Source organism: Neolamprologus brichardi, chromosome 12 (assembly GCF_056152115.1).
Source record: "Neolamprologus brichardi isolate AB-2024 chromosome 12, ASM5615211v1, whole genome shotgun sequence".
Taxonomy (NCBI): domain Eukaryota; kingdom Metazoa; phylum Chordata; class Actinopteri; order Cichliformes; family Cichlidae; genus Neolamprologus; species Neolamprologus brichardi.
This window is the reverse complement of record NC_142115.1, coordinates 14,004,867-14,027,492: the sequence shown is the minus strand read 5'-3', so window position 1 is coordinate 14,027,492 and position 22,626 is coordinate 14,004,867. Positions and strand designations below refer to the sequence as shown.

The 22,626-nt window shown below is 41.9% G+C and overlaps 1 protein-coding gene across 3 annotated transcripts; it reads right to left on the bottom strand.

Annotated features, from left to right (window-relative positions):
• Positions 1-294: 294 nt before the first annotated feature.
• Positions 295-21,201, bottom strand: LOC102793613 (rapamycin-insensitive companion of mTOR-like). 3 transcript variants are annotated; one of them, XM_087849022.1, is made up of 38 exons: positions 21,143-21,201; positions 20,970-21,017; positions 19,506-19,603; positions 16,150-16,214; positions 15,796-15,927; positions 15,551-15,614; positions 14,954-15,080; positions 14,632-14,801; positions 14,193-14,260; positions 13,828-13,895; positions 13,636-13,718; positions 13,158-13,245; positions 11,351-11,441; positions 11,178-11,244; positions 10,960-11,040; positions 10,740-10,840; positions 10,358-10,517; positions 10,024-10,125; positions 9,897-9,943; positions 9,664-9,799; positions 9,353-9,552; positions 9,093-9,219; positions 8,643-8,807; positions 8,438-8,514; positions 8,261-8,339; positions 7,775-7,884; positions 7,598-7,685; positions 7,394-7,486; positions 7,180-7,286; positions 6,793-7,022; positions 5,561-6,650; positions 5,225-5,305; positions 4,313-4,620; positions 4,009-4,215; positions 3,757-3,909; positions 2,251-2,374; positions 2,020-2,158; positions 295-1,923 (listed from the first exon to the last, which is right to left on the bottom strand). In XM_087849022.1, exons 1-38 carry the CDS (start codon positions 21,189-21,191, stop codon positions 1,843-1,845), a joined length of 5,304 nt encoding a protein of 1,767 aa, XP_087705148.1. In that variant the 5' UTR covers positions 21,192-21,201; the 3' UTR covers positions 295-1,842. The 3 variants fall into 3 exon arrangements, with proteins under 3 accessions (XP_087705148.1, XP_006805926.1, XP_087705147.1); XM_006805863.3 differs by lacking the exon at positions 5,225-5,305 and having other exon boundaries at positions 4,313-4,572; XM_087849021.1 differs by lacking the exons at positions 295-1,923; positions 2,020-2,158; positions 2,251-2,374; positions 3,757-3,909; positions 4,009-4,215 and having other exon boundaries at positions 4,584-5,305.
• Positions 21,202-22,626: the final 1,425 nt, after the last annotated feature.

The window sequence follows — 22,626 nt, the reverse complement described above, 5'->3', positions numbered from 1 at the left end:
TTTTTGAGGATTTTGTTTTACCTAATTTAAATGTTTCTTCAAAAACAAAAAAAACCCAAAACTGTAACTGTAACAATATTAGCCGACTTATAAGACATTAACACAGTAAATAATGAAATAAGTTGGATTTTCTTTTTTTAAAGTTAAATAATATCAACTATCTTTGGGTATTTCAAATTTTGTTTTATTAACAATGCATCCCTTTGATAGGATTGTATGTTTCTTTAGGTCACCAATGCCCCCAAAACATACTGTACACATTATACAAGGGAAACCACGATTCAGGCAAAAAAAAAAAAAAAAGGAAAAAAAAAAAAGGAAAAACGTTTAAATTATAATACAGTCTTGAGGAAAAAATATAAATAACTTTTTTCTTCTCTGGTTGAGCTCACTCTATGGTACAGACATATAATAAATAGATCGGATCTGACATCACTCAGCTGATCTATGAATCATCTCTCTATGAGTCCATTTGTGTAGCAGCAGTAGAGCAAAAAAAAAAAAAATTAAAAATTAAATAAAAAAATAAAAATAATAATAAGCCAATGGAAACCGAGCTCCCCTGTTTCCCTGGAAAACCTTTTATAAATCCTTTAGTCATCGCTCACGTTCCCCCCTGTGAAACTGCATGGTGGAGGCAAATCCAGGGGTCATTATAGTCCTACAACGTAATGGCAGCAAGTAATGGCAACCTATTTTTAAAAAGGTTTTACAAGCAAGAAACACGTTCAGGTGACATTACAACTTCGCCATGCTTGTTGGACATGCAGTGGAGGTGAAGCACAGAGGTAAGAAGGTATAGTGATGGGCAGCCGCTGGGTTTACGCAGAGTTTGGAAACATGTGTGAGCAGAGATTGGGACTGAATCTACAATGAATCTTCGGAGCGTCTTTCCAAGGATCGACCCACTTTCAGAGAAGCTCGCTAAAAATGCAGTGGAAGAAAAAAAACACGAGAAGTCCTTAGCAGGTAAAGGATGGCATAAACTAGTATTAAATTACGTGCTATTCTTCCCATGTACTGCGTGAGGGTGGTAGATATAATGCTTTAGAAAATAGAATACTAGTGATGTTTGATTGTCTGAGATACAAGAACTAGAAAAGCAATTGGCTACCTGTGCTGACAAGAGGCTACAGGTTGTAAGAAGTAGAGAGGCAAGAGAAGCAAAAGCACATATCCGGCTAGAACAGATCACGAGTCGGGGTGGGATATGAAGGCTCCAGGTACGTTTTAAAAACAGCAGGATCCCTCTGTAGTGTTTTGTCGAAGAAAAGAACGCAAGGTCTGAGGAACCACTGGGCAGACACGACGACATGACTTATTTCATTACAGAAAAAAAACAAAAAACAAGACCACCTCTGGAAAGAGGAGGGAAAAATTATAGTTTTTTGTTTGTTTTTGTTTTTTTAAACACAGCTCGAGTCTTTGTCCTAATGATTTAGCTTGTCGCTGAGCATTATGTTGATGTATTATTGAGTGTTGCTCAACATCGCCAGTCCATTTGAAAACAGTATTTGGTTAAACTGCTCCCCCTTTTTCCTGTGTTTTTATTTAGAAAAAGAAAAATAAGTCTGAGACAGCATTAGGCGTGTCGGATTACATTTGTTTATAGATGCTGACGTCCTTTGTTTCCAGCTCGTATGTAAGGTGACTGATGACCATCTCCTCTTTTTCCTTGGCTGTGGTGCTGTTAAAATCCACCAGAAACACATCGAAATGCCCCACCCCATCTTCAGAGCCTTAACTCATATTATTTCAGTTTTGTCTGCCTTTCAGGGTGATAAGAAGCCGGGTCTGCAGCTGTGCAGGGAAAGCAGGAGGGATGGGGGAGAAATGGGATGATCAGGATTCTTCAGGAGGGTCAGCGTCCTCTTCAACAGGTTTTGGTTGCTTTGTCAGGATTGCTTCTGCTTCCTCAAACATCTGGGGAGAACCAAAAGAAGAACAATGATTAAACGTGTAAGCACAAGGACACAGTCCGTTTTAAAAACCTTCAAATCAAGTTTCAATTGATCTTACTGGCATAAATTGCACATCCTGGAAAAGTTCTTGTATGAAACGTCTTGAGGTCAGGCGAAATGCACAGTGGGATAAGAGATGAGAAACCTCCGAGTACAAGCAAATGTCATCAAACGCATATGAAAACTTCTCTTTTATCCTGAAGAGAGACGAAATATTTTAGAGACCTTGGAAAAACAACTTTAAAATGCATCCAGAGAATATGGACAAAAGGGGGAAAAGGAGCCTTACGTCAGTAGTCCTGTTTCGTGGCCTTTGGTTCCTACGGAGGAGCTTAGGTTGATGATGAGGCGGAGCACCTCCTTCCTCAGTAAGACTCGAGAGGCGGGGCCGTCCTCGGATATCGCCTTGCCACCTGAGGGAAGCAAGCGAATATTTATACATACACTCTTATTAACATTCACAAAACCAAGGGACTCATTTTCACCCAATGGCCCTTTATAAATAAAGTAACAGTTAAAATATAACCCCACCTCCTCATAATTTATTACTGTCTCTAAAATTGGGTTTATTCATCATACAGTGAATTCTGAAGTGTGTGGGATGAGAAGGAAAAATACAGTCAAATCAGCCTGCAGCATGCCGGGTTTCCTAGCAACATATATTGTTTACACATTGTTTGATATAAAAACTGCTATAAACTGATCCAGAGCTAGCGGCATGTGATTGATTGATAAAGTTCAATAAAACGTGATTAATTATTGCAGGGCTGAGTGGGTTGTTGGAGACGTGGCAGAGCTGGGTGGAGTGTGTTATTGGACACAAATGGGGAACTGGACTGATTGCTGGCTGTGCGGGGCAGTGTGGGAAGCGCAGCTGAACTGAGGGGAGAATCCAGAGTGTGGAGAACTAATCCATAAATGCAGAGCAGCTGAGTGGGGCAGCTCTTGGGCCTGAGCAGGAGAGCTGAAAACTGATGCAGAGCAGAGTGGATGATGAGATTTGTTTGACTCGTTAATTCGTTCAAATGTGATTCTTATTATGTTGGAACCAACCATGCAGTGAAATTTAAAATGTATGCAGTGAGTTGTTCAATCAGTTTCACAGTAATTAATCGGTTTTCAATACAAAACAGATGAACTTCTGTATTATTATCCTTCTACAAGTGCTAAGCTATTTAGTTGTGTTAGTTACTCTCTTGTTTGTTGTACACTCTGTTAATTCATTATGATCTGTAATGAAATGATCTCAAGTCATTTGTAAAAGTAATAAACTCCCTAAGACTTCATCTTAAATACTTATTCTGTTACATCATTTCTTGGAATAAGAAACATTGAATGAAAATTCAAAACTAAACTTCTTCAAGAAATGACTTCATTGACAATGTCTGGGAGTTTGGGTTTAACTTTTATTTCTCATAAATGCTGCAATTTTATGGCGAAGTATCAATGTGTGTGTGGGCTTTTGTATTTGCTTATTCCACAGAACTAAACTTTAATCAAATATTAAGGACTGAATATTCCACAGGGCACTAAGTTTGACTCACTTGTCCTGCCACTGCTCATTTTAGGACACTCATCAACAAAGAAAGATTAAACTAAAGAGACTTTCCTAGTTAAATAAAGACTTCCTTTGTCATTCTAATTTGCTTTGATGGTCTAGAGAAAGAGAGAGGAAACAGGTGGATAGAGAAAAAAAGTCCAACAAATGAGTTGATGGAGAAGGAGACAGTAAGACTTTCAACTGGAACAAAGCAGCACTTTTTATTTAGCATATTGTGGTTATTTGTGAGCTCACCAATGACAATGTCACCAGGTGTAGGTGTGCCAGAGATTGAACCTTGTGACACAGCAGCATCACTGCAGCCTGACACCCCAGAAAATTTTGACTGTGGCATCACCTCCAGGCGGTGGCCGCTCTGGCCTCCCCATGATGGAAAGTCGACAAAATCTGCGAGAAAAGATGGGGAGAAAAAAAGCATTCCTTGAAGTATCTGTTAGGTTTAATCCGTATCCGTTCAAATGACTGAATGTGTGCGTGTCAGCTTACCTGTACGAGAGTGTGTGCTATTGATCAGTGGTTGGGTGGGGTATCCAAGGACGATCGCTCCCACGCAGTAGAGGCAGTTTTCTTCAGTGTGAACCTGCAGGCCCGTCTCCTCTGAGCCCACCATGTGGTTCGGGGTGTCTCCTCGGTGCACAATCAGCTCTGAGATACTAAACTGCTGCTTCAGCACTGGGAGGGCGGGACGATCACCTAGGGAGGTGATAAGCACCAACAGAAATCAGTCTCTTGTCTTTGTGCAGCTTTGTGATTCAATAGTTTATTTAATTATGTGCGAAGTGGACGTTACCATCGCCGTCACCGAAAAGAAAACGTTTCCGCTCTTCCGATGGCGGGCTGATCCTCTGCTGAAAGTAGGCAGAGTCTCTGATGTGGAACATGTCATGGATGTCCATCGGCAGTGCAAGGCCAATGTAGTCGTCGTTACATCCGAAGGTGACGCTGGAGACCATTGAGCGTACTGAAGAGCAGCGGTGCAGGGTGCTTTGGTTGATTGGACTGAGTAGCTCTTCTTTATCCAAAGAGGCAAAACTCAGAGCTTTCAGAAACCTAGGGAGGGCAAGAGGAGAGGTGCGTGAGAGGATCTGGGGGGAGAGGCTGGGAAAGAAAAGGAACATGGGGAATAAATGGGAAAAAAGGTTTGGTAAAAGAACAGAGAGGGGAAACTTTTTTTGCTGCAGAACGCCATCAGAGCAGCGGCAGCAAAAGTCATTTTGTTTCCATTGTCTGAGGTTTAAAGTTATAAATGAAATCTTTTTCTAGTGCAATCAGTGGGTAATGTACAGGTTAAGAGTTATGAACTCATCTGTTACACCTTTGTATCAGAGATTTAGCTCTTTTTTCACACTCTCTCACATTTCCTTATTTTCTGGTCCTGCTTTTTGCACTTACCTTACCCACCACTTTTTTTCTATGCATGACGTATCACTGTGATGCATTTATACTAGACACATTGTAAAACATCAAATTGCACTAATCTCTACCTGTTTGCCATTTATATTTTTAAGTTGGGGTCACAGGGAGGCCACTAGAAATTGACCAGTCTACGTGGGACTTACTTGCACAACAGGAAAGCACTGACGGATCAACTGTAGGCAGAGAGCAGTTAGTACTCTACTAAAGCAGCAACAACATATTGATCTGTCTGGACTGGTGCTAGAAGCTACATCTCTAAAGGAGGACACAAGCTAGGTCCACCCACCGCGGTACGAGTGTTCTGGACAGCCTGCGGTACGAACTTACGGCGCTGGGTTCTGGACAGGTAACCCTCCTATCTGATATCCTGACAGACACAGCAGAAGGTGCACAAAAAGACACCCCCCCAAAAAAAAAAAATCTGTCATTCCAAAGGTACAAAAAAACCTAAAAGCGAAAACTCAGGTTCAGGTATGTTTTTAAACATTTTTTATGCTGACGGCTAACATCTTCACGTGGCACCAAACCTAAATTAAATACGCTCAAAAACACAACAGAATAATAGAGATGGGTTAAGATGTTCCGTTTCCATGAAGCAAACCCTGCGGTGGAGCCGACTTACCTGCGGGGAGTTAGTCTGGAATCGAGACTGCCACTCTTCATAGTGATGGTGTCTGTGAACAGCACATCTTTGGCAGGTGAAGCCAGCGCTTCACTGTGAGACAAAGATGGGTGTATCCTCTGCTGCTGAAGCCTCTTCAGCGTAGCGTAGCCCAGCGCGTCTCTCGGGCTGGTGTACATGAAGCTACAATCAGCCAGGCTTTTTATGGTAGTCACTGAGGGGGACTTGAGAGACTGAGCCCGGCGGGGGAGGGTGTGGGAGGAGCCGGGAGGTACCAGAGAGACAGTGGAGGACTTGGACGTGGACATGTGGTTAGTCTGTGACTGGGGGGTGAGGGATGAGAGTGTTTTGACAGTCTTGGCAGACACTACTGTGTTGAGGCTCACGCAGTCAGAGGAATCCGGTTCGGCTTCCGGATGCTCCGGGTTGCCAACGGTTTCCCGAGAGGGACTGGAGCTCATGGAGCTGATGCCGCTCGTTGTGGTGTCCGTGTTAAAGCTCTGACTGCGGCTTTTAAACTGAGTACCTCCGCTACCCCCTCCTACATTGCCTCCGCTAGAAGAGCCGCCATCTCCTGCTAGACGCTCCCGGCTGCTCTGCTCTCTCTCCCGGCTATGTTGCTCTGCAGCCCCCTGGCCTCCAAGAGTACTAAGTCCGAGGCCTGAGCCTCCTCCCTTCGACAGCCTGCCATCCACCAAGTGCTCCTCTGAGCCCCCTCTTGTCCCAACAAATGATGTCTCCAGACTGACCGTTGGACTCTTTGGCATTCCTCGGCCATTAAAGATAGGGGTAAAGTCCCCCTGGTTTGGGCTGTAGACAGAGGGCTCTGTCACTGTCCTGTTCCGCCTCATACTCCCAGTCTTGAGCTCAGTGGGGGTTCGAGAGCCCGATGGTGTCTTGGGGTCACTGGTGGAGCGCAGTTTCTTGCTGGGGAGAGACAGGGAGTTCAGGAAGCGAGTGCGAACGAAGCGAGTAGAGGCCAGTATTGTAAAGGGGCTACGGTCTTTGACTGGTTTGGAGTGTAAGTATAAAGAAGTCTCATCCGACTGGTCCAGAACATCACACTTGTCATCATCCAGGATGTACATGTCTAAGAGAAATGAAATTAATTAAAAACGTCCAACTTCTAGCAATAATTACTGATTATTATAGAGATCTGTTAAAAAAACAAAACATAAATTTCAATAGTTTTGGAGAACATGGTGACAAAGCAAAGGCAATGTGCTACGCACTTGGTTGAGACTCGCTCTCGCTGTTGTGGCGGGAGCTGGTGGACTCCGAGTTTAGACTGAGCGTGCTCGGTACTGAAGAAAGTTCAGAGGTCAGCTGCGTGTCCACTTCGTCTGGAGTGACGGGCCACAGCGTCCTGCGACTGTGTCTGACTGCATCCCAACCGAACTGTTTTAGCACCTCACAGCCCTGCTTGGTCTTGGTGATCACACCCAGCACATACACACATGTCCTGTGGGCACCAAGTGACAGTCAAAATACAAATACAAAATACTTCTATATGAAATTTAAAAAAAAAAAACCACACAAAAAAAACAGTCTGACGTTACATGTTCCATAGTAATGCTTTTTAATGTAACTGAATAAAAGACAAAGAAAGAAAAGCTCACCCTCGCACTGACAGCACCTCACAGTGCTGAGCCAATGCAAGGATATCAGGAATGACGTTCTCCTCCTGCAGGAGATTCAGACCCCAGTTTGAAGAGCCAATGTTGCCCTGAAAAAACAAAAAAACAAAACGAAAAACAACCACAATCAAGCCCGTGTCTTTGTAATATCATTAAAGATTAACTTATGTGACACGGATTAATCTGCGTTACTGACTAGTGCCCAGAGAGCAGCTTTGAGCTGTTTGATGCCCTCCCAGGTGTCCAGCATCGGGGAGCGAATCGTGTAGCTAAGGTCAGGCACTACACTCTGGAGACAGATGGGGAAAAAATAAAAGACAAATGGCACTTTAGTCCTACAGAACAGCTGAATGATAATTTTTAGTTAAAAAAAAAAAAAAAAAGAAGAGAGAGACCTTACCTGAGCCTCTAATAAATGACAGCCTGTCTTATCGTGAACCAGCTGACCATACAAGTGCACAGGGAGATAGACGTTTGGTCTTTGTAACCTGGAGACATGGCCAAAGAAATCAGGCACAGTCAAAAACCCATTCACTGCTACAGCTCATCGGGTTGCCCCAAATTTCACCCTACTTACCTTTGGTTGCTGCGTCTGACGTAGTTGTCTCCATCGACAGGTTTGCGGTAAGTTGTTAGTGCTTCATTGAGCTGCTCCTCTATCTGGTCCACATACTTAAGATTATACTCCTGCAATGCACAGAGTCTACTTAATATTCAATTCAATTACATTTTATTTTTAGAATGCCAAATCACAACAACAGTTGCCTCAAAGGTGCTTTATACTGCACGGTTAAGACCCTACAATACAAAGAAAACAGATAAAAACCCAACAATCATATGACCCACTATGAGCAAGCGCTTTGGCGACAGTGGGAAGGAAAAACTCCCATTTAACAGAAAGAAACTTCCAGCAGAACCAGGCTCACAGACGGGCAGCAATCTGCCGTGACCGGTTGGGGTGAGGGGAGGAAACTCATTTGTATGTGTCCTTGTTATAGCCACATGATTTCAGAATATTTTAAATGAGATTTCATTAAGCTGTCTGCTGATATCTGAATAATACCTTTTGCCATTTATCCAGCTGTTTGCTGACATAGCCCCTCTCATTGAGGTAGGAGAAACCTTTAGGAATGGACAGGAACCTAAAAAAGCAGGGGAAAAAAAGATGTAGAGTGTGTTCAAAAAGGACTATTTCAGAGTGACGCACTGTTTTTGTGTTGTTGTAGTGGTAAACACCTACCTGAGGAGCAGTAAGAGGCCTTTGTCTCCCAGGTGGGACACAGCTGGTTTCAGCTGGATTAGAGCGTGAAGGTTGGCCTGTAAAGCAGCAGAATGGGCACAAAACGAAACTGTCAGATAACACGATGGGCTTAATCTTATCTGCTTTTGCTACTTTATTATTTAATTGCTTTGCTGAGAACAATCTAAGCGGCATCATCACTCACCTTGTCTTCACACGCCTCATCCAGTATGTCCAGGGCCTCCATGGACACAGCCTTGTTGTGGTCGTGAAGCTGTGTGACCAGCAGCTCCATGCCCCAGCTACTGAAGAACTCCACGCCTGCACGCAGCAGCACGCGGAGGTGCTTGGTAGCATACAGCCTGCACGTCTGCACAGCGAGACAAGAAGTATTGTGTGATCAGGGGTGCTGCGAACATTTAATTGCCAAGAGGCCTACTACTTCTCAGAAGGTGTGGTGGGTGGAGGAAAATGAGGTGATCGGGTGTGTTTAGAAAAAGAAAAAAGGGCAAGTTTGGCAATAGATGATTCAGTTTATTTTATGCCTACAAATGTGGCAGTGTGATAAGAGGTTGCTGACCACTGTGCATGAAAAAAAACAACAACTTCCCCATTACTACTAATTACAATATTAGTGTTTTAACAGCTTGCTTACATCAGTAGAAGCAGTGAGGATCTTGGAGAGGATCACTCTGGCCAGACCATCTCTGCTGTAGTCCAGTGTGGATACAGCGAGTTTCAGCACAGCATCCTGGTTCTTTACAGAGCACAGATTCAGCAGGCTGAAAATAGAGGGGAGAAAAAAAGTGCAAATGTCACCTTGCAGGATGTTTTTAATCAAACAGCTCTGACACAATTTCACTCTGCAGGCCTGGAAAAGCTCAAAATAGATTAAAGACTTTTCTGCTCACTCACCACTGAAACAGGCCACATTTCTCTAGTAGTTTGACTCCCTGTGGGTGTGCCGAGAGCGTCCCCAGGAAGAGGAAGTAGTGTTGGCTGAGTGTAGTGAGCAGGCCATTACTCTGCAGACAGCGCTCGGGCTTCATTCCAGAGGACGAGGAGAGCCACGATACCATGTCCTTCACCAGGTCCTCCAGGTAACCCTGGCCATCCTGGTTGATGGTGGGGAAAAAAATAAAGCGTCAAAAACAAAGCCGGGTTTCGTAAATGACCAAAAAGAAGAAATAAATTAGAGTACGAGCATCAGTGTAAACCTCTCTAACCTCATCGGAGTCCATGAGGAACTCAACAAACTGACAGCCAACCACAGTGAGTTGTCTGGCCTTTAGGTGATCCAACGCGAGCCCTGCGTACAACTTACTACTGGGCTTATAAAAGTACAGCAGCCTCCGAACAAACCTGCATCAGACAAAAACAAATAGAAATGTAAAACAGGATGTGAGAAAAACAAATTCAGTTTCTTGTAATGAGCTGTGGTTAAATAAAAAAGGCTTACTTGTGCATCTGTTCATCTTTGTTGTTCCTGAGGTTTACATTTGGCCACTGAGAAGACAAAAAAATACCCTTTTACACAAGTAAAAACAAAACGTTGAGTCTGTGGTGGTACATGAGAACAGCCTGACCTTGAGGATGGTGGCAATAAGCAACCAATTCCACTCCAGATTCTGCTTGTGGTTGAGAATCTGACTGTCTCGCAGATTCATCATCAGTGCTTCTTCTGTGTCCTGAGCACAGAAGCAGAAAAAACAGAAGCTGTAAATATGAAAGTAAAACTATTTGTTTTATTTAAATGTTTAAACCTTTGGCTTTAAATTGTTCAAATCAGGTTTGCAGCAAATAACAGCCTCCCTCTTTCTAGCTACACTAAACACACCACATACTTTGCAACAAACACACAGAAGCCGAAGCCAAGACCAACCGTAAGATGGAAAATACGTAAAAGATGTTGATCTTTACCTTAATGACATAGATGTCTTTGTGGACACGTGAATCTCTGCGGTTATGTGACGACACAGACTTGCGAATGATGTGGTCCAGATAAAGACTGTGCGGTTTCAAACCTTTCTTCTTCTTCTCATGGAAACGTTTCAGATTGTTGACGGCTGCACTTGCTCGCCTAGAGCGCATAGAGACAAAGATGGAGGATGTTTTAAAAGTGGTTTAAAAACTAGTACGTTTTCAAGTAAATCCTACAAGTTAGTCGGCGACCAGTTGGCGAGTAGTGGCTGGATGAAATTTTCAAAAACAAGGATTATGACTAAAGATTAGAGGAAATTATTTTGTTACAATAAAAAAAACAAAAACAAGAGTGATTGCGTGTGTGGCAGTTTGTACTCACAGTCGTTTCTCTTGGGGGATGTCAAAGGAGGCTGCCATGTTGATGAGAGTGGGAAGGCAGTGCAAGTGGTGACTATGGGAATGAGGAAGGATGGTATTTGCCTGATCAAGAGAGAAATAAAACCATGGTGAGTATAGCAAAAGAAGCCGAAGGAGTCAAAGAAACAAAGATATAGCTTAGAAACTTTTAGAAATGCACAAAATTATACTTTTTTTATTACCATGTGTAAAAGGTCTCCCAGAAGGATGGTGGCCCTGACAGCAAGCTGGTCATCGCTACTGGTCACAACTTCAACAAGGCCCTACAGTATCAAAAATAAAGGCACAAGGAAGGACATCAATATAAAAGCCACCCAAAAGCAGTTAATACAATACTGTGAAACACACACTCCTAGCCTGAGTAAATTAAACCTATTGTGCTTTTACTGTGTCAGCTCACCTCTAAAAGCCCGCTGGAAATGAAGGCAGAAAGAACAAATGCCAGGTAGTTGTCCATTAGGTCAGGCCTAATAAAGGGAGCAGATAAAAATCATTTTATGGCTTGTTTACACACTAAAGTGACAACAGTTCTGTCAATATATTTCATTTCTATCCTGTGCTTTCGTTTGTCACCTAGAGCGGGCCCGATGGGGTAGGATGACTTTGGCCTCGGCAGCAACAAACCCGTCAGACAGTCTCCAGGTGTCCTGGAACCTGGCGGGGTCTGAAGGAGAACAGAACAAACAGACCAGTCTGTCAGTGTGTGGAAAACATGGACCTACTTGGGGTCTAAAAGAAATTTTATTCTACATTTAACCAAAGGCTGTACTGAGATAGCATATTAAATGCTGAAACAAAGATTTTTTTTAATCTTAAGCAGGACAAAATGCTAATTTTTGAAATTGATTGCATTAACACATTTCAAAAAAGTGGAGCTGGAACATTTTTCACACTATGTCAGAGAACAAAAACACAAACGTGTCGTGGTTTCCTGGTGATTTAGAATTTAAGCTTTTTAGTTCAAAACACACCAAATGTATTCAGTGGGTCACTAAATGGATTTTATTATGTAGACATGCAGACTGTGCTTCAGTGCTGTCCTGCTAAAATGAAAGTGTTTTCCTTCAAATGGACTTTATCATCATGTTGCTCCAAAAATTTCTACCTTGTGTATCATTAAGCATTATTTGGGCCTTCACAGATTTGCCCAGTTATCCATGTAATGTGCACTAATTAATCTCCAAACCCCAGCAGATCCTGGCTTTTCAACTAATCACTGATAATAAACCAGATGGCCCCTCTTTACACTACAGAATGAAGCAGATGAGACCACAGGGCAGCTTTCTCCCTCCTAAATGAGCTCTGGTTGGCTCAGGAAGGACAGCTGGATTTTTGGATGATGGTCTAATTTGTATCTGTGGATCCAACTATGAACTGTGTCCACAGATAACAATATTCAGAAGTGTTCCTAAACTAGAAGTCCCCATCCCCTGGGACACGAACAGGTACTGGTCCGTGAGTCATTTGGCACCAGGCCGCGGGAGTTGAGGTTCGGGTGTGAAACGTATGGTTTTCAGGGTTTTTATCGTTAACTCGGTTTCCGTGTTGTAGTTGTGTGTCTTATTTTGAAAGAAATATTTGCGCGTTACCATAGTGACCAGAGAGCATTAAAGGTGCAGAGAGGAGGATGTTACTTTCATTGTTGTTGGCGCATTTCAGGAGGACGCAGCTAACAAAGTTGCACAATAACACAGTGAATTTGCGTTTATTATTACATTTACAAAACACCACAGCTTTTGTCTTGGTCGTATCATTTTATTTTGTTGTATTTATCCGCGACACCTTAAAGGCCGGTCCGTGAAAATATTGTCTGACATTAAACCGGTCCGTGGCGCAAAAAAGGTTGGGGACTGCTGCTCTAAACCCAACAAAAACCTGTTTTTGATGCAGTGTCACACTAGGGCCCGAAGACCACGGTCATTTAGTGTTGGTTATCTGATGTTGTCTTGTTTCCCATTTTCTCCGAATCTTTAATGATATTTTGTGCGATAGATGACTAAGTCGCATTGTTTTCTGCTTTTCTTTTTCCAAATTACACATTTAGTGTTAACTGTTTAAAAATTGGTTTTTCACACTCAGTGGGCAAACCGAGTAAAAGTGCTGAGCCCCTCTCATCTTTAATCATGAACAACTCAACCTTTCTGGGAATGTCTTTTCACACCCCGTCGTGTTACTTATTAACCTAACAAGCAGTCAGATCTTCAACCAGGTGTTTTTTTTCCTTCTAATATTACATAACTGTTCCAATCTCATGCTTCCCCTCTTAACTTTAGTGAAATGTGCTATTTACATCAAATACTTAATATAACAGTTTCTAAGTTCCACTGCTTGTTTTTATATGGGGATTAAAATATTTGAAAATTAGATATTTTTTACTTACCAACACTTAGAAGGGCTTCAGTGAAGTCTTGCGTTACAATGGGCACAGGAAGCCTGAATATCTCATATAACACTTCCAACAAGCCTTTCTGCAGAGCATATTTGATAAAATTGGTTACAAATAATTATATGGCTATGGCAAAAGCTGCATTGTTAAGTAGCGGAAAAGAACAGTTAGAACTAATGTTAATGCTGTGTAAAACAGTGATTTGCAAGCTTGAGAGAACCCAATGGTTTGATAAGATGGCATAGCGAATACACTCTGTGCTTTAAGCCTCTGAGGCCAAACAGACTTAACATTAGTTAAAAGGCTGTTTCATACAGGAAATTTTGGTTGATTTTTAATTTCTAACGCAACTCCATCTAACCGCTGCACAATAAAAACAATCGCTTGGATGGAATCTTCACAGGCAAGAATCAGAAAAATCTGTGTTTTTGAATATCAAACTTCCTTAAGGGCCAAACATTTTTATACTCACCCTAACTTCCATATTTGGTATGCAAAGTAAGCCAATTAAAGACTGGATTCCAGAATTTCCAGCCTTGCATAGGTTGATAATTCCTGAGACAAAAAAAAGAGAGAAAGAGAGAGAGAATAGGAGATATTTAACAGTGGGTATTCCACTGAGAATGTACAGAATGTACAGAAAGAATAACGTTAAAGCCCTTACCGGACCAGGAGCGGAAAGCAGCCACTATAGCCATTCGGCTGGACAAAAAACGGGCTTCTCTGTCTTCCCTGTGAACAAGAAAAAACACACGTTAAAGACTGGACATCATGTTCTGTGCACACAACATCGTTATGATCTTTCAGCCGGTGGTTGTTCAGACTACACAACACAAACAAAACATAAAAGATCTTTTATAAAAATCTGACTTCACATCCTCTGGCAAGCCGCTGCAGAGTCAAGCCACCCTGACAACAAGGGTCGCCTAACAAAAACACTACACAAACCCTCCTCTCTCTCGCTCTCTCTCTCTATGCACAGTTCAACCACAGGCTCTTCATACCACCTAAACACACACACACACTCACTTGAGTTGCCCCTCAGCCGTGTCTGCGTTGTGACGGTAGTGAAAATCAGTGAAAGGCGCGAGGATTTGCTGGAGAACAGAGAACAAAAACAGAGAAAATTGATGCACACAAAACACAACAGTAAAGAGAGCTTCAAATTACATCTCTATTTACTACTGTCAGAAAAAATCTTGCAGTAATAATGAACCTGCTACACATCTTATATAACATCTGTGTGCCTGCAGTGATGAGCTGCTACTGTCCCAAGTGTTTACAGACAATGAGGCTTTGGAGAAATGCTGTAACTGATTACTGTAAGCTCCATGGGAAAGAGACGGGCACCTACAGCTCTGCTAATCCTGACTGGAATGGCTCCCAGCACAGTGGCTCATTTTTAAACAGAAGCTTCTTCTCAATTCATAATCTATGTGTCAGTGTGTGTGTGTGTGTGTGCACAGACCTCCAACTCGACGTCAACACGCACATACTGACGGGTGCGTGGGTGGTTGAGTAAGTGGAGGATGGTGGTGATAAGTGCTTCGTTGATGCGACTTAGTTGACAGTCTATCACACTCTTAAGGATGGTGCTGAGGCCTCCCCGTTTGGCCACCACCTCTGGGTTCTTCAGGGCTACACAGGCAATGGCGGTAATAATAATAATAATATTAATAATAATGTCAAACAACAATAGTTCTCCACCTCAGAAAGTTTTTCTGTTCACCCAAAGAGCACCATGCATAGCAACTGCACCGGCCTGCGTCGTTAAACACCAGGCACTTTACCTAGCTCGCAAACGATGGCGATGGCGGCGCGCACCATGCGGTCTCTCTCCTGCAGGCCGTCGGTCCCCACAGCAATTAAAGAGTTTGCAATAGACGTGGGGAAGAGCATTGCGTTGACAGTGATGATCTACAGAGAGAGGAAGAGGACGGGAACATGAGTCATCAAAACAAGTCACGACAAAGAGAGGCAAAAAATAACTTCACTGTTTTGCTCTTTTTATGGCTGCTTTTTTGGAGAACTCCAGAAAAAGAAGATCAACTTTTGAAATGCAAAAACAGGATCTGACTATTCAGAGGTCACATATTTAGTGCTTGTAAAACTGGTAGTTCCTTCAAGAAATTGAAGCTGAAACCACAGCACTATGACTCTAAGCGCTGTGTGAAGATTTACAGTAAACTACTCAACTATAAATAACCCCGCCTGCAGACTCATGCAAACCATCCCCACTGACACTCCTGCTAACCCCGGGAGCTTTCTGGTGGCATTTTGCTGGCACAGGAGTGAGCAGTGAGGGCAAATTCCTCGAGTGACATGAGAGCGACTCTGCAAATGGTCAGAAGGAACAAAGACCGCCAAAACACACGCCTTGTTTTTACCTTTCGGACAAGTCGTAGAGCCTGAGTCCTCTCACCCTCATTACTCTGCTGGATGTCAATGCATCTGAAAATACCCACAATCATAACAATCAGTCATGTACCATGGTTGGGCCGAAGAAGAAGAAGACTGGCTGAAGCATGGTACTACAAACACCCTAACAACTTAACTAAAAAAAAAAAAACCAAACATTTAGTAAGCCTACCAACTGTTACACCTGACTGGGTGGTTCAAAGCAGGAGCTCACCTGGCTATCAAGTAATCCACCTGTAGTCTGAGGACCTTCTGCAGTACGCTGGTATCTCTGATGAGGTAGCGAAGCGCCCGCAACCCCGCAGCACGCACTTCTTTAGCTTCATTAAGGAGAGCTAGTCGCAGACTAGAGATTAAAAACAAACAATAAAGTGACTAAAACTAGAGCACGGACAACCTGGCACAAGATATGACTATTTCCTTCATTACTTCATTGACTGGTACTTTTCAATCACACATTCACGTCATCATTATTCCAAATCCAGAACAGCTTAACAGCCAGAGTAAATAAAAAGCGCACATTAAATAAGACACACTGACACTATTATCGGTGGCTCAGATTACTTACCAAATGATGATTTCTTCATATGTAAACCCAAAATTTTCCTCACGGTGGCCAATGCTGCACAGCAGCTATAAAACAGAAACATAAAAATGGTTTCAATATGGCCATGACTCCATTAGCATGGTTTTAGTGAAGGACAAGAGTAAATCAAGCCCAGTCAGGTACATGCTGATTTAATGGATAACTGTGAATGAAAAAAATGTGTTCAACTCATTTAGAGGCTCTAAGTAGGAAACCCATAGAGGCAAAACACTTGCCACTATTTGTCGCTTAAGCACATGCTTGTATGATAGTACGTCAAAACACAAAGGAGATAAGATAGAGTCTTCAATGGTTGGACTAATTCTGTTGTATTGTTCTCTCATAGCCTAGATATGTGCTCCTATTTTCTCTATCCTATCAGGTCTGGCAGTCAGTGTGACCCTGTTTCCAGCATGAATGTCTACCTGTAGCAATTCCCTAAAGGCAGGTAAGGTTGTGCAGTATGTCGTAAAAAAAAAGAAATCATATCTCAATACGCATATAAAAGGAGTACTTATTTATTGATCTGAGAGACCAGAGGAGGAGGCCAGAATGAGCCCGGGAAAGACTCCAAAGCGGCCCACTTGACAGCTTTGGAAAATGTGATGAAGCGCACAGACTTATGACCCTTTTAGCTGTATTTTCATAACTTTTACAGCTTTCCTACTGATAAAAGACCCCTCACCACTGCTATTGATAATACAGCTAAGTAATTAAGTAACGTATAAACAATTAAATGAAAAAAGTTCCTGTTTTTTCCACTATGTACTATAACATGTTTCCATACTAGATAGGAAAAAAGACAATGAAAAATTTACATGTTATAAAAGGACGGTGTGGGCAATGAACTACTAGACATTTTTCTGTAATTTTACAAATTTATTACATAAGCTCAAAGTAGGATGTATGTAGCCAACAATTCAAAATGACTTTACACGTATGATTTTGAGGATGAGAGACAATATAAATCTGTGGTAAACACAGTGAAATAATAAAATAAAGAGTTGCAGTACTTGTAACTAATAAATCAAAGAGAGAGAGGAAGACAGAGAAATTTTTAAAAATGTAGCAAAACAAACAAAAAAAACAGATCGATCATTTCTCCCTTTTACTGCAGAAAAATGGCCTTGTGGGCCCTTTGTGTGGGAAGTGAATGAATCTGCTGTCACTGTGTAAGAGGTAACATTGCCAGCACAAAGCCACAGCAATTGCGAAGTATAAGCCAGAAGGGTATTCAAATGACTGAAATCAGCTATAAAGTGTCAGCCCCATGTTTCTATGTAATCATTATCCAAATCTTATGTGGAGTGTTTACATCTCCCTAATAACTGTAGAGCTGCACACAACAATTAGTGAGAGTGTGAACTCTAATCAATATTTTACATATTTAATGTTCCAAATATGGTCTTATATGTTCTGAAACATCGTTCTTAAAGGTACACTGAGGCTCCTTCACACAAGTCAATGCTCCTCCATCACAGTTGTCTATTCTGCCATGTGTCTCCTAATGAAAGTGAACCACTGTAGTACTTTTGGTTTAAACTGTTCCTCAAAGTTGAGCATAAATTTCCTAAAGCACAGCAGAGCATGAGGCAAGACGGAGCAGGGTGGAATGGGTGATGAGAGGCAAGAAGGAGTACAGGGTTGTTTTAAAACAGCTGTGATGTCAGAGCCCAAACAGGCAAACGAGGGGAGAGGAGATGGGGACAGGGTGCACGTGATGCTCTCCGGGGGGGGTGGGGGATTAGCTAACCCTCACTGTCCTGGAACCCTTATAAGGAATCAGAGTCATGGTGCTCTAATGGGATACACACACATCATGGCTATAACCCTCCAGTCAGTTGTAAACAAGAGAGTTAGGTGTACAGATTACAGGCTCTCACTCAGCCTCGAGCCTGCTCCAGTGCCAACTGCACAGTTGTAGGAGGGCCAGTACTCACTTGCCGCATAGCCACCGACAGTTGTTTACAATATGCTTATGACCAGCAGTCAGAAGTGGTCTGAGGCAGTGGGGTGAAAGAGGAAATCAGGATATAGCTATGATCAGGATTAAACTCTCCTGTAAACATGTGCATGGACAACTGCAGATACCCCAAACCAGTAGTGTTCTGATAATACCGGTTTTAGTTAGCTTCCTTAAAATACTGCACATCACTGTCTTTGCACACAGACACAGACAGACCTGTCACAACAAAGTGAAGAGCAGACAAATACCTGCACTCAGATGACAAACTTTATACCAATTCGACCCCAGCGTAGTTGCAGACGGAGAGAGTGAAACTGTGGTAAATTAGACATTTGTGCACATGGCTTTGACTTTTTTTTTCCCACCTGAGGTGACAGTCAGCAAAGCCAGTGTGCTCAAGGCACAAGAAAGTGCTAGTTTTCTATCTCACGCTCATCTCGCAATCATTAACTCATTTTCTCCACCCCTGTTATTCCTGTTCAAAATAACAGGAAGGAGAGTACTCCAGCATGTTTTGGGTTGACAGGAGAAAAACACCCTCGAGAGGTCACTAGTCCTGACAAACAGGGCTGACCTGAAGGATGAGCGAAAACACTAAAACAGATTTTTTTAATGAGCAAAAAACTTACATTTCATACTCTTTTTTTATTATTATTGCAATCATTCTGCAGTCAGCTGAGACTGAAGAAGACACTTAGATGAGTGATGAAACGCTTCTCCCACTGAAAACGCTACGTCCAGATGAACAGACTAAACTTTTGGGGATATTATAGCTATTATTCATCTCTGCATCAGTAACATTTACTGCTGTTAAGTGAATCAGAGCAGTTATACTGCATGGTCAAAAGAATTTAAAACTTGCATATGCTCACATGTGTTACAATCCATGTTAGTATATTTGTGTTTTAAGCCTTGCTGAACTGAAAATCCTCCTAAATCCTCTTTTTTTCATGCATATTAAAAACCAGGAGAGAAAAAATGACTAAAGTAATCTTTTCTTCTTCTTTTTTTAACAAATCAAAGTCTCAGGTCCATACAAACAATAACTAGACACTATTAATCTCAGATTTCAAAGTCTGAGCGCTGCTCCAGATGCACATTAGACTGGAGTGCTCTCCTATCCCTCGAGCTCCTGTTATATTCACTGTCAGCATCACAGTGACAGGCACAACTAGGCCTGCTGGCATCAACACCCAAGAGGAAAAGATCAAGGAGAGGTCAGTGGTGACACTACAGAGGAGGAGCAGCTAATCAATCTTGTGAGAGATCTGAACCCAGTGAACCCTCTCAAAAAGCTGCATGTCTCACAACATTTCAGCGAGGCAAAACTGTCTTTAAATGAGGCAAAATTATCAGAGCTTGACAGCGTTACCTTTATGAAGTTGTTCAGGTGGCCCAGTTTTCGCATGTTACTGACTCCGTGCGGTTTGGCCACATTTTGAAGGATTTCACGGAAGTTTTCTGACGGTTCTGAAGGAGAATGAAAAGGAAATACAATGTAACTAAGGGAGGCGTTAAGCTATATTGCCATAATAATATCAGTCAATGAACCGTAATAGATATCCTGCAGGAAGGAAGTTGGTTTAGCTGGAACTAATGTAGAGTGTACAATCAAAACAAAGGCTAGACACTAAAATAGCCAGACCTGAGCGGGAAGTGTTTTTGTTTTCAGTTCCTTTCAACTATCCTACGTTAAATATTTTGACAAACGGGAACCGCATTTTAAAACAGAATCGTCTAAGCGTGGTCGACGCCTAAACGCCCGCTTTGCGTGGGATGACTTCCAGATATTGCCCTGCAAGACAAATGTAAACATCGCACAAACTGGGAAAACACCAGCTTAATGAGCTGCGCAGATCACTTTCTCCTCAACAACAAAGCGCAGCAGATGATAAGCCTGATTACGCTGCAGCTTGTCAAAAAGTAACAGCTATCGGTATTAGTCATCAGTCTCACTGCTCCAAACACTGCACTCGATCCATCGCTCAAAAGTGGAAATGAGAAAAATGCCAGCCCAAAGGGTTACTTTGGTAACAAGCATTTGTAAACATCACGAGCCAATCTTACAGTAAGTTATGAATACATCACATTATTTCATAATTTGAACTGACATACTTTATTTTCCCCAGTTTTGGTATTGTCAGGAAGAACATGTAAATAGTGCAAATCGCACTGAAGCAGCTGATAGGTTAAGTGTATTGACTCTCCTGTGGTGAAGATTTTAATGTTGTCAGTCACACATATTTCAGGTGAGCATGTCTCTAGTTGAGACGATTGTAATGAATCTAGCAGGGATCTGGGCCTCCAGGACTCAGATACCGCTGCTCCGTGTAAACAAACTGCTATGCAGTGTTGATGCTGGAGGAGTAAATCTGACAAGTTGTGCAGCTGTGTTATCAGTGCTCCTCTGGAAGAACCACCGTGTGCTGCCTCAATGCTTCTCGGCGCACAGCTTTCAGACTCAATTCCCCCAGCCAGTTAGCGATGACAAATGCATGACTGCAACTCTTATGGCTACTTGGCTAAATAACAGGCTATCGTGCCCACTCACGCCGATCAAAATAACAGAGCGTCTTCATGGCTGGTTAGCTGGGGCAGCTAGCTAACGCTAACTCAGCTAGTTAAGTTAGCTCGTTGCCGCCTGTTGTTATGACATCGATAGCGACGTTTTTAGACCAAACAGTGAGGGAAAATGGCGAAATAACAACAGCAGTGACGGGTCAAGCGCGTACACTGTCTAGACTTTCACTACGCGGGGCTAGCGTTTGCAGAAATCGCCCTCATCCATTTTGAACAATAATCGCTTTCAGGGTGATGTGATGAAGCCTCTGCTTACCTCTGCTCAGATCCAGCGGTACGTTCTCCTCCCCGCTGTCATTCCGACCTGTCAAAAACACACACCGCGGACACGCCGAGACATTACTCCAAGGTCATCGCGTGCGTGACAAAATCATATTTTGCAATATCCTGCTTTTACAGCAGCCGCTGAACCGAGGTTTTTGTGCTTACCTCGCATCCGAAGACTCCGGATAGGACGGCCGCGGAAGCTGGCCGCCATGTTTCCAGGAACATACACAACACCGGAAACTTCGCGGGTTATCGCGAGACAGCAGACGACAGAAGGACCGCAAAAGATCCTCAACAGACCTAAGATCAGCTGGATCCTCCTTAATATCCCTCTAATCTTATCAGTGATAAAAGCATAAATCTGATCTGGCGAATGTGTTAGGGTTAGCAAAGGGGGATCTCAACGCCATATAATTTCTATCACAAATATTATCATTTCAGGTAAAGTTAATTTTTGACTTGCCTTATCCATTCATCTTTTATTGTTTAAGTATATTCTTCCTCTTCTTTTTCCTATTATTATTATTATTATTATTATTATTATTATTATTATTATTATTATTATTATTATTATTATGTCTACATTTAACATGGGTTTTGATTGAAAAAAAAAAGCTTTCAATAATTCATGTCTATGAGTGGCTCCAGCTCGACCTTTCACATTTCATAGTTATAACTGATGACTTCGCTATTTTTCACACGTAAAGTCTGTCAATAAACATTTAAAGTAGTTTATTCTGGTTTTTAAATGTAATTTTAATGATCTAATGTGCAAGTTATTATTATGCAGTTATTATTATTCATTATTTTTTTGTATATATCAAAAGTAAGTAATATCAAAAGTAAAATATGATATTGCAGCACAACTTTTTGTTAGTTTGTTTTTCCGCCGTTTTACTAAAGGCAAAACAGGTGTGAGAAAAGAATAATAATAACAACGAATGACTACAATTTTCAGCTTTTCAGGTCTTAATACCTGCAATAACCGTCTTGCACACTTGGTGTCACCCATACATAACAATGAACACTTTGTCAATCTGGGAGTGGACCGAAATGTGGCTTCACCATTTGAAATAAATAGACACTCTCTGAGTACAGCCGTATTTTGTCTGTTTGCAAATTAATTTCAACTAACAATTGAATGCATGAAAGAAGGTGACTTTTTCTCTTACTCTCTAAAAGCAATAACTCTACACACACATTCTGATCTCTACTCAATTTAATGGCCCAGTCTGAAACATCCAAAGGACAGAAGTATTGTATAACCTTCACTATCAATTAGTGAGCTAATCAGAAAAAAAAAGTTAACAGTATGGCAGTAGCTTATAGCAGGCCTATTATATTTACATTAACATCAATAACATTAATGTATTCCTATTTTAAAATTAATATGAATACATTTTATTAACAAACAGCCTAAAGGAAATAGAAACAGCTGATTAAGTCACTGAAAATAGAGAAAGTGTAAAGTCACATGAGAAAGAGATATGATAGGCAACTTTATAATTTACATTTGCTCTGAGCGCATCAGCTAGTGAACTGGAATCATCGTAGATACAAAGTTATACAGTAGGCAATGGCTCTGTGATTCTTTCTCTTCTTTTAAATCCTCATGGGTTGTAATGAGAGATTTTATATTAATCTTT